The sequence below is a fragment of the Jaculus jaculus genome, chromosome 10, assembly GCF_020740685.1.
Source record: "Jaculus jaculus isolate mJacJac1 chromosome 10, mJacJac1.mat.Y.cur, whole genome shotgun sequence".
Lineage (NCBI taxonomy): Eukaryota > Metazoa > Chordata > Mammalia > Rodentia > Dipodidae > Jaculus > Jaculus jaculus.
This window is the reverse complement of record NC_059111.1, coordinates 96,748,306-96,760,597: the sequence shown is the minus strand read 5'-3', so window position 1 is coordinate 96,760,597 and position 12,292 is coordinate 96,748,306. Positions and strand designations below refer to the sequence as shown.

The window sequence follows — 12,292 nt, the reverse complement described above, 5'->3', positions numbered from 1 at the left end:
TTAGTTTTATTCACATTAAAAACTAAAATTAGGGAGCCGGGCATGGTGGCGCACGCCTTTAATGCCGGCACTGGGGAGGCAGAGGTGGGAGGATCGCCGTGAGTTCGAGGCCACCCTGAGACTACATAGTGAATTCCAGGTCAGCCTGAGCTAGAGTGAGACCCTACCTCAAAAATCAAAAAAAATAAATAAATAAATAAATAAACTAAAATTAGGGCTTTATAGATGAGCTGATGGAGCAGGGATTGACATACAAAGTCCGCACTATGGTGTCACAGATTAATATGAATAATGAGTTTGAGAAGCTCCAGGCAGACAGAGGACTGGGCAATGAGAAGCACCGCAAAGAGGCAATAGCTTAGCAGTTAAGGCGTTTGCCTGCAAAGCCAAAGAACCCAGGTTTGATTCCCCAGGCCCCATGTTAGCCAAATGCACAAGGGGGCGCTTGAGTCTGGAGTTTGTTTGCACTGGCTTGAGGCCCTGGCGTGCCCATTACCTCCCTCCTTCCCTCCCCCACCCCACCCCACCCCCGGTCAAATAAATAAATAAAATATTTTTTAAAATCTTAACTTAGTTGGGCGAGGACACATGCCTTTAATCCCAGCACTCGGGAGACAGAGGTAGGAGGATTGCTGTGAGTTTAAGGCCATCCTGAAACTACACAGTGAATTCCAGGTCAGCCTGGGCTATAGCAAGACCCTGCCTCAAAAAAAAAAAATAAATAAAAACTAAAAAATTAAAACCTACCTGATATTTAAACAATAAAATATTTTGAATTATGAATGTGCACCTTTATAATTCCGCAGTACCTTAGCACAGTTTCAGTTAAATGTCAACCTACCAGCAAGGAGAAGCTCAACAGCAGCCAATTCTCCAATATCAAAAAGGTCGCTGAGCACAAAGGCTTCTTTAATGAGCTGTTCGGGAAGAATTCGGGTTCCCTGTTGTCCCTGGATGGCAACTCCCTCTGTATTGGCTTTCTGAACCTTCTCATGCTGTTGAACATTTTTCGGCTAGAATGACAAAATTATAATCAAGTAATGAAAACAGAATACTGGAAGCAAGGTTCAAGACAGTGGTAGCACATGCCTATAATTCAGAACCCGATTACAGGGGCACAAAAGCCAGGAGTTCAAGGCCAGCTGAGGCTACAACCTAAGACCCTATCAGAAAAGAACAGGAGAGGGCTGGAAAGATAGCTCATCAGTTAAGGCACTTGCATACAAAGCCTAAGGACCCAGGTTCAATTCCCTAGCACCCGTGTAAAGACAGATGCACAAAGTGGCACATGTGTCTGGAGTTCGTCTGCAGTAGCTAGAGGCCCTGGCATACCCATTCTCTTTCTATCTCATAAATAAATCAGCAAACAAACAATAAAATATTTTCAGAAAGGGGAAAAAATGGGCTGGAAAGAGGGCTTAGCTGGTTAAGGCACTTGCCTACAAAGCCAAAGAATCTAGGTTTGATTCCCCAGGACCCAAGTAATCCAGATATACAAGGTGGCACATGAGTCTGGAGTTTGTTTGCAGTGGCTGGAGGCCCTGGTGTGCCCATTCTCTCTCTATTTGCCTTTCTCTCTGTTTCTTTCTCGTCCTCTCAATTTTAATAAATAAAATAATAAATAAAAAATAAATAATTAATTAATTTAATAAATTTAATAAATAAAAATACTTTTAAAAAGGAGGAAAAACTGATGACAAAGCCTGGTAACATCATAAATTTTAGCTCCTCTTGTCAGATATTCTAGCGTTAGATACTTAAAAAGTAATATTTTGCATTACCTTCAGCTTTTTAGTCCCAATCCTCCAACTACAGTTTACAGAAGGCACAAACAATAACATTCTATTTAACACATTTTTTCCAGTTACATATCCAATAAATAAAAGTTTAAAAGCCCTCAAATGGAAAATAACAAATGAACTGAAATACGTAATAGTACACTTAGTAAGTGAATCACAGTTTATAAACACAAGATGTCATCTTGTTTCCTAAAAGATTCTTGTTCTGTTTGTGGTGCTAGGGAAAGAAGCCACACCTCTGTGCATGCCAGGCACATGCTCTGCCACTGAGCTGCATCCCCAACTTCCCTAAAGGACTTTGACTCAAATATTCAGTAACTGACATGTAATACAGCCCGATCGTGTTCATATTTATGTAGCTGGACACAGTGGATTAATGGCTGCATTTCCATCTGGAGACTGAGGCAGTGGGATCATCATGAGTTCAAGGCCAGTCTGAACTACAATAAGACCCAATCTCAAAAAAAAAAAACAAAAAGAACCAGGCAGGGCGGTGCACACCTTTAATCCCAGCACTTGGGAGGCAGGGGTAAAAGGATTGCTGTTAGTTCAAGGCCACCCAGAAACTACATAGTAAATTCCAGGTCAGCCTGGGCTAGAGTGAAACCCTACCTTGAAAAACCAAAAAGAAAAAAAAGTACTCACTTCAGCAGTACACATATAAAAATTGGAAAGATACAAAGATACAAAGCATAGTGCCTACACAAAGATGACACACAATTTTGTGAAGCACTCCATACAATTTAAAAAACAAAAAGAAAAGAAACAATGATTGTGATGGGGAGGTAATATGAAGAAGAATGGAATTTCAAAGGGGAAAGTGGGGGGGGGGGATTACCATGGGATATTTTTTTATAATCATGGAAAATGCTAATAAAAATTTTAAAAAGAATTTAAAAAAATAAAAAATAAATAAAAGAAAGAGGTGCTGTAGAGATGGCTTAGCAGTTAAGTGCTTGCCTGTGAAACCTAAGGACCCTGGTTTGAGGCTCGATTCCCCAGGACCTGCGTCAGCCAGATGTACAAGGGGGTACACGCATCTGGAGTTCATCTGCATTGGCTGGAGGCCCTGGCATGCCCATTCTCTCTCTTTCTCTGCCTCTTTCTCTCTCTGTCTGTTGCTCTCAAATAAATAAATATAAATAAAAATATTTAAAATAAAAATATAAAAATATTTTTAAAAGAGCAGAGCATGAAGGTGCACTCCTTTAATCCCAGCACTCAGGAGGCAGAGGTAAGAGGATGGATAGCCATGAGTTCGAGGCCAGCCTGATACTACAAAGTGAATGCCAGGTCAGTCTGGGCCAGAGTAAGACCCTACCTTGAAAAACCAAAAAATAAATAATAAATAAAAAAATTTTTTTTTAATTTTAAAAAGGTATCAGCTGGGCATGGTGACACACACCTTTAGTCCTAGCGCTTAGGAGGCCAAGGTAAGAGGATCACTGTGAGTTCAAGGCCAGCCTGGGCTAGAGTGAGATCCTACCCAGAAAAAAAAAAAAACAAAAATAAAATAAAAAAGACACCAAAGTAGAAAAGGGACTAACTGGAAAGAAGGGGTTCCGTAGAAGAAAGATAGGGGAGGGGGAAAAAGAGAAGGTACTAGGAGGGGAATATGATCAAAATACATTAAATACATGTATGAAAACTTTCAGTAAACAAGGGCTGGAGAGATGGCTTAGCAGTTAAGGCGATTGCCTGCAATGCCAAAGGACCTCAGTTCTATTTCCCAGGACCCATGTAAGCCAGATGCACAAGGCAGCATTCGTTTGCAATAGCTGGAGGCCCTAGCGTACCCATGCTCTCTCTCTCTCTCTCTCTCTCTCTCTCTCTCTCTCTCTGTCTGCCTCTTTCCCTCCCCCCCCCCAATAAAAGAATAAAAAAATTTTTTAAAGTTAAACAAATTCTTAAATACATTGAGACAAGTATTGTGCTTGTGGATTAAATCTCAGTAACAGGCTAGAGAGATGGCTAAGCAGTTAAGGAGCTTGCCAATAAAGTCTAATGACCCGAATCTGATTCCATAGTTTCCATGTAAAGCTAGATGCACAAAGTGGTAGATACATTTGGAGTCTGCTTACAGAGGCTAGAGGCCCTGACCACCCATTCTGTCTGCCCCTCTTTCTGTTGGGTGTGGTGGCACACACCTTTAATCCCAGCACTCAGGAGGCAGAGGTAGGAGGATCGCTGTGAGTTCAAGGCCACCCTGAGACTACACAGGGAATTCCAGATCAGCCTGGGCTAGAGTGAGACCCTACCTGGGGGAAAAAAAAATCAATATTGTCATCAGTTCTCTCCACTATCGAACTACAGAGTCACTGAAATCTCAATCTAATTCTAGGGACTCCTTTGTTTAAAATAGCACTGTTTATTCTAAAATTTGTATGAAAATGTAAATGACTTTATAAACACAAAACTATTCTGAAAAAGTAAAATAAAGCACATGCCTTTAATCCCAGCACTTGGGAGGCAAAGGTAGCTTGGGCTAGAGTGAAACCCTACATCAAAAAAAAATAAAGAATAAAATAAAATAAAGGAGAAACTCTTACATGAAAAAAAAAAAAAAAAAACTGGGTATGTGCAAGCCTTTAATCCTAGCATTCCAGAGTGAGGATTGCCTACACAGTGAATACCAGGTCAGCCTGGGCTAGAGCAAGACCCTACCATGGGGAAAATAAATAAATAAATTTAATTGTAAAGAAGCCAGGTATGGTGGCACACACCTTTAATCCCAGCACTCAGGAAGCAGAAGTAGGAGGATCCCTGTGAGTTTGAGGCCACCCTGAGACTACATAGTGAATTCCAGGTCAGCCTGGACTAGAGTGAAACCTTGCCTCAAAAAACGAAATAAATAAGTAAATTGAAAAGAGGCCGGGTGTGGTGGCACATGCCTTTAATACTAGCACTTGGGAGGCAGAGGTAGGAGGATCGCCATGAGTTCGAGGCCAGCCTGAAATGATAAGGAATTCCAGGTCAGCTACCTCAAAAAACAAAAAAAAAACAAACAAAAAAAAAAAAAAAAAAAAACGGGTGTGGTGGCACACGCCTTTAATCCCAACACTGGAGAGGCAGAGGTAGGAGGATCACTGTAAATTTGAGGCCACCCTGAGACTACAGGTCAGCCTGAGCTAGAGTGAGACCCTACCTCAAAAAAAAAATTTAAAAGAAGGCTAAAGAGATAGCTTAATGGTAAAGGCGCTTGCCTGTGAAGACTAAGGACCCAGGTTTGATTCTCCAATAACCTCTTAAAGACTCTTAAATGCACAAAGTAGTTCATGCATCTGAAATTCATTTGCAGTGGCTGGAGCCCATGGCATGCCCATATTCATGTTCATTCTCTTTCTCTCTGTTTCTGCTTGCAAGTAAAAAAAATTTTTTTTTAATTAAGCTTAGGCAGGCATGGTGACACACGCCTTTAATCCCAGCACTCAGGAGGCAGAGGTAGGAGTTCCAGATCATCCTGAGGAAGACTGAGAGCCCTATCTCAAAAAACAAAACAAACAAAAATATTATTAAGCTTATCTCTTTGCTGGAGACAAATTCCATATTAAGTTATTTGGAGAATATAAAGACATTAATTGCTCCCACAAAAAAATTACATTTCAGACAAAACTTGAAGTACTTCAACAGTTCAAACAACATTTAATTTACATGTAATAACAGTTTACTTGTTCCTTCAATTCTTTAAAAAAAAATCCAAGAAGCAAATAAGAAAGATTCCTACTGGGTTTTTGAACAGTGAGATGAAGTCAGGCTTGTGTTTCTTCAAAATCATGTCAAGACGGTGGACAGCATCAGGTTGTCTTCTCCAAAGAGCACTTCCAACTGTTTGCCAAATGTCTTTGTAAGGTCCCCACAGACTAGCAGCTTAAAAAAAAATAATAATAAAGCTAGCATCAAATACACCATACATTTGGAAAATAACATCAGGTTATCATTCCAAAGTTATTCACACTAGTGTCTACTTTCTAATACATCTGCTTTTCCCAAAGCAAGCACTTGTCTACATTCTAATATAAGAAGTGACATACACAAACCAGAAACAGAAGTACAGTTTAGTATAATTTTTTCAGCAATAAGATAAGTATGCTTTCAGCCAGGCATGGTGGTGCACACCTTTAATGGCAGAACTGAGGAGACAGAGATAGGATTGCCATGAGTTCGAGGCCACCCTAAGACTACATAGTGAATTCCAGGTCAGCCTGGGGTAGAGTGAGACCCTGCCTGATAAAAAGAAAAAAAGGGGGTCTGGAGAGATGGCTTAGCAGTTAAGCACTTGCCTCTGATGCCTAAGGACACTGGTTCAAGGCTCAATTCCCCAGGACCCACGTTAGCCAGATGCATAAGGGGGTGCACATGTGTCTGGAGTTTGTTTGCAGTGGCTGGAAGCCCTGGCACGCCCGTTCTCTCTCTGCCTCTTTCTCTCTCTGTCTGTCACTCTCAAACAAATACATAAAAATAAAACAAAAAAAAAAAGAAATAAAAGATTTAAAAAAAAAAAAAAACACTGCTGTGGTAAACAGTGGGTGCTCTAATAAGTGTCCTGGGACAGAAGTGGGGAAGCAAAGCAAACAGGAAGGCGGCCATCTGATGGCAGCAGAAGTAAGGGAAGGACAGTTGAATGGTTAGGAAATGCCTAAGAGCAGAGATAGAACTGGCAACTGAGTGGCACATGGTACTGAGGGGAAGAAAGCCTTGACACTGACTTACAATGGAGGGCAATGCAGAGCACAAGGCCCTGGGTTCAATCCCCAGCACTGGAGAAAAAAAGCTGTGGGCAAATTAGAAACAATTTCTCTTGAGAAATAGTTCAGAAATCTGACTAAAAGCTTACAAAATAACCAGGTATGAAGGCACACCATCTGTAATCCTAACACTTGAGAAGCTGACGCAAGAGGATCCAAAGTTTGTGGCCAAGGTTGGGCATGGTGGCACATGCTTTCAGTCCCAGAAGTCAAGAGGCGGAGGAAGAAGGGTTGCTGTGAGTTCCGGGCCAGCCTGGGCTACAGAGTGAGAGATCGTGCCTCAGGGTTTCAAGTTGTTCTTTAAATTTTCTACCCTTAAAATACTCAATAAACAACAGAACATCTAAAGAAATAAAATTTCTTTTATATGTATATTTACTATATTTATTGGAGAGGGAGAGAAGAAAAGAGAGACTGTGATTACGGGCATGCCAGGGACACTTAGCAATGCAAATGAACTCCAGACACATGTGCCCCTATGTGCATCTGGATTTATGTGGGTTCTGGCAAATTGAACCTGGGCTGACAAGGCTATGCTGTGCCTTTAACTGCTAAGCCATCTCTTAAATTTCTTTGTTATTATATATGACTAATATAATAACCTCAATGAATTATACAGAAAAGTTCCATTTCCCCCCAGTATGAGGAGGCAGCCAGTAATAAAAACACACACAGAAATCACATACACTGCCTACTCAGTCCACAGCAAATGTCACCAAACCTAAGTACAAGAGTTATCTTTAGTTTCCCAATTTTAGTACTTTTTACTAATTACAAATGAAATGTTATAAATTTGTTTTAAACAACTAATTTAAAAAACATGTTATTTACTCACATTGAGAAATACTTACTTTCCGGGCTGGAGAGATTATTGGTTAAAGCACTTGCCTGCAAAGCCAAAGGACCCAGGCTCAAATCCCCAGAACCCAGGTAAGCCAGGTGCACAAGGTGGCACATGCATCTGGAGTTCGTTGCAGCAGCTGGAGGCCCTGGTGTGCCCATTCTCTGTATCTATATGCCTGTTTCTCTCTCTCTCTCTCTCTCGCTCGCTCTCTCTCTCTCTCAAATAAATAAAAATTTTAAAAAAAGAAATACTTGTTTTCCTTTGTTTTGGGATATCTCCAGCATATCATATTTACTCACTCTTTTATCAAATGACACAGCATAGTGAGGAAATACAGTTATATAATTATACACAAATATAGTATTGTTTTTTTCAAAAACTAATTTTTTTAATATTTTATTATTATTTATTCATGTGTGAGAGAGAGGGATATACAGAAATAGGCAGGTAGACAGAGAGAAAATGGGTGCACCAGGACCTCCAGCCACTGCAAACAAACTCCAGATGCAGGCGCCCTTGTGCATCTGCCTTACATGGGTCCTGGGAAATCGAACCTGTGTCCTTTGGCTTTGCAGGCAAGCGCCCTAGCTGCTAAGCCATCTCTCCAGCCCTCTGTTTGTTTTTCTGAGGCAGGGTCTTACTCTTCTAACCCAAGCTGACCTGGTACTCACTCTGTAGCCCCAGGATGCCTTATACTCACAGCAATCCTCCCACCTCAGCCTCCAGAGTGCCGTCATTAAAGGTGTGTGCCACTTGCCAGTCTTCTAAGTGGTATGAAGGGGAGCTACTCAGGGCAAGAGGGCACATACTAAGGGAATGTGAGCCAGTCAGAGACGTCAGGGAAGGAAAGGATCCAGGAAGTCACGATTAGGTCAACATCTGAAGGATAAAAACAAGATACCTGAGGGGAGCGAGGTAAGACATGCTCTCAAGGAAGTCACTGCACTGTCAAAGAACTAAACGGGGGAGAGTACTAGGAAGATGGCTCAGTCAATAAAGCACTTCCTGGGCAAACATCATGACCTGGTACAGATCTTCAGCACCCACATACAAGCCAGGCACGGTAATCCCAGTGTTGGAGAGACAGAGACAGGCAGATTAGGGGGCTTGCTGGCTAGTTAAGACTAGCTGAAATGGTGAGCTCTAGGTTCAATGAGAGATTCTCTCTTAAAAGATATGGTAGGGCTGGAGGGATGGCTCAGCAGTTAAAGCATTGGCCTACAAAGCCAAAGGACCCAGGTTTGATTCCCCAGTACCCACGTTAGCCAGAAACACAAAGGGGCACACGCGTCTGAAGTGCATCTACAGTGGTTGGAGGCCCTGGTGCGCCCATTTTCATTCCCTCTCTCCCTCTTTGTCAAATAAATAAAAATAATATATTTAAATATACATATGGTAAAGGGCTGGACAGAAAGCTCAGAGGTTAAGGTGCTTGCCTACAATGCCTAATGACTTGGGTTCAAGCCTCCAGTACCCATGTAAAGCCAGACGCACAAAGTGGTACATACATCTGGAGTACATTTGCAATGGCTAGAGGAAACTTTCTTCCCTCTCTCTCCCTCTCTCTCCCCCTCCCCCTCCCCCCCTCCCTCCCTCCCTCCCTCCCTCCCCCTCTCTCTCTCTTTCTCTCTCTCTCTCTCTCCCTCCCTCCCTCCTTGCAAATAAATAAATAAAATATTAGGGAAAAAAAGATATGGTAGCCAGCCAGGTGTGGTGGTGCACGCCTTTAATCCCAGCACGCAGGAGGCAGAGGTAGGAGGATCACCATGAGTTCGAGGCCACCTTGAGGCTACATAGTGAATTCCAAGGCAGCCTGAGCTAGAGTGAGACCCTACCTCTAAAAAACAAACAAAGCTTCCAGAAGAGGATCACAGTGAGTACAAGGCCACCCTAAGACAACTGCATAGTGAATTCCATGTCAGCCTGAGCTAGAATGAGACCCTACCTTGAAAGCCCCCCCCACCAAAAAAAAGCCATGGTAGTGCATGTTTTTAATCCCAGTGCTCAGAAGGCAGAGGTAGGAGGATCACCATGAGTTCGAGCACACCCTGAGATTACCTAGTGAATTCCAGGTCAGCCTGGGCTAGAGTGAGACCCTACCTTAGAAAAAAAAAAAATTAAAAACACTTCCTTCTCTTGTTCCTCATGAAACTCTCCTGCTATAAAGTTTTACAATAAATGCTTCTCAGCCTTTTGGCTATGATCAAGAATACAAACTTCTACGGAATGTATACCCTTTGCAGCTGTTGACAACTGTGTTCAAACCTTAGTTACTCCTGCTTACTAACAACTCAGGACCTACTAAGAAGTGTATATAACTACAATCGTAACATTCAGGCAGCAGAAGTAGGAGGACTGCTGTGAGTTTGAGGCCAGCCTGGGGTTACAGAGTGAGTTCCGGGTTATCCTGGGCTAGAGTGAAAGCCTACCTTGAAAAAACAAACAACTAAGCACACATGGAAGCCTTGCTTGTAAATTTACACTAGTTGGGAGAGAGAAACAGCAATGCAAAACAGGTAATTTCATTACTGACATACATTAAGATAATGTCATAAAATTAATTGCTTAAACCACAGTATACAGTACTTTAAGCACTTAGGTTTTTCGTTGTTGTTGTTTATTTTTATTTATTTATTTGAGAGCGACAGACAGAGAAAGAGGCAGGGAGAAAAAGAATGGGTACGCCAGGGCCTCCAGCCACTGCAAACGAACTCCAGATATATACGCCCCCTTGTACATCTGGCTTAATTTTGGATAAGTTACTTAACCACATAATGTAAATGAGGTATGCTCCTTCATGGAACTTGAAAGGGAATGACTGAGTAGAGGAAGTGTAACAATCTAGTGCTGAGAATCAGTAAATGTTCAATCAATATAACCCTTCACCAATTATAAAACTATTTGCCACAGTGTTCCTAGAATAGTTTGATCAAAGCTCAGGTTTAGAGCTGGAGAGAAGGCTCGATGGCTAAAGGTTCTTGGTTGCAAAGTGTGCGGGCCCAGAGTTCAATTCCCCAGAACCCAGGCAAAGCCAGATGCACAAAGTGGCGCAAGTTTCTGAAGTTCGTTTGCAAATGCAAGAGGCCCTTGTACTGCAAAACATTCATTCATTCTCAATCCACGTTTTCAGGACTGCTCCATCCCCCAAGCCTTATTAATGGCAAGTAGGGCATTCCAGGAATTGTGACTATCAAGACGCACCCACTCTTCCAAGCGTTTCATATCACCAAGTGACAGGCCACCCCGACTCTTCCATGAATTTCGCTACCACCCATCCCCAAGGGTCTGCCTATTGCAAAGGTCCTAGAAGCAGGCCGGGCGGGTGTCACACCCGCAGACCAGGCAGGCAAGGCACCCCCTTCCCGCCCACCTCCCCCGAGTGACTGGCTTCATCACCTAAGGTCTTCGTAGCCTGCAGGACCCTCCTACAGCCCACGAGAGACCCGGGGAGCATGCTCTGAGCCGAGCTTCCTTTTGCAGTCTCGGCCAGACGCCTAAAACCACCTCGACTACGGTGGCCTCATTGCCAGAGGCACTTAGACGCGTGTCGTGGCGAAATCCTGCCTGCAGACCCATCACGGGGAGGAGGCTGAGAGGAAGCAAGCTCGGTCTGGACGGCGAGCGGTGACTGCACGCCAGGGCGCAGAGCACAAGCCCCGCGCGGCAACGCGCGCCATTCAAACTGGGGAGGGGCGGGACCGTGGGCCCAAAGCAAACACTTCACGCGATCGGGAGGAGGGGGGGAGGCTGCATTGCGAAGAGCCTCCCGGCTCCCGAGTCTCAGTGAAAACCGGACCACGCCCTGCGCTGTCGCCCCCAGTCTTGCCCCCGCCGCGCTTACCCGAATTTACCGCCAACAGCGCCGCCATCTTGGAGAAGCACTCCCCGGGCCCCGCGCCCGCGGGGAGGACCCCGGCAAAGTCGCGCCTGTCCGCGGTGATGCCTGAACAGAAAGGTTCCCCGGGTGGGGGCTGGAGGGCTCCCTCCCAACCGCGCGCTCGGCCCAACCCCAGTGTTCAGAGACGCCAAAATCTGCTCTGTCTCACAATCATCTTTTTTTTTCCGCCCCCCCACCGGCACCATACTCATTCAAAGAAGGCGAGGGCAAACCGGTCGGAGACTTGAGATCCTCGATTGGACGTTCAAGGTGCAGTGCATGCTGGGACTTGTAGTTTCTAGTAATGAGCGAAGTGGCTTAGGCAGCATGGAAACAGGTAGATCTGTGGAACAGAAAAGGGTATGCTAAGACTAGGTATTAAGATGATACCCACTTACTGTATTATAAAAGGCACAAATCCATATCGTTAACTTCATTTCAAGTGAAACTTTAATTCTGTTTCTCCCTTACTTCGTGGACTGGAGTGGAGGGTCACACTTAAATGTTCATGACATTAGTTAAGTGTATTGCGTCGACATAGTCAAGTAGAGCAAAGCAAATTACAATCTTTTTTATTTTTAATTTTTTTGTTGTTTATTTTTATTTATTTCAGAAAGACAGACAGAGAGGAGGCAGAGAGAGAGAGAGAGAGAGAGAGAGGGAGAGAGACGGAGAGAGAATGGGCGTGCTAGGGCTTCCAGCCACTGCAAACGAATTCCAGACGCATGCGCCCCTTGTGCATCTGGCTAACTTGGGTCCTGGGGAATCGAGCCTTGAACCGGGGTCCTTAGTCTTCACAGGCAAACGCTTAACCACTAAGCCATCTCCCCAGCCTGCAAATTACAATCTTTATCATGAAATTTTTAGACGTCTGCAAAGTTTGAATGACTGCCCAGCTTCAAGAACTTGACACATTTCCTTTCCCATCCCCAACACGGATAACTTTGAAGCAAATCCTAGAAATATAATTCATAATCACCAAGTGTTTATTTATTTTTGCTTTGTTTTGTTTTGATTTCGAGGTAGA

General features: G+C 43.5%; 1 protein-coding gene and 1 non-coding gene across 2 annotated transcripts in view; one reads left to right on the top strand and one right to left on the bottom strand.

Moving 5' to 3' along the window:
- Positions 1-11,295, bottom strand: part of Nup205 (nucleoporin 205) — an 82,881-nt gene extending 71,586 nt beyond the window's left edge. Inside the window, exons 1-3 of the mRNA XM_045160286.1 lie at positions 11,230-11,295; positions 5,524-5,666; positions 842-1,013 (exon numbers count right to left, since the gene is read on the bottom strand). Coding sequence (XP_045016221.1) covers positions 842-1,013; positions 5,524-5,666; positions 11,230-11,257 — 343 coding nt within the window. The 5' untranslated portion in view covers positions 11,258-11,295. The remainder of the gene's footprint in view (positions 1-841; positions 1,014-5,523; positions 5,667-11,229) is intronic.
- On the top strand, positions 2,437-2,543 carry LOC123464237. Its single transcript, XR_006639471.1, has one exon. It is a non-coding gene; the product is annotated as a U6 spliceosomal RNA (small nuclear RNA).
- Positions 11,296-12,292: the final 997 nt, after the last annotated feature.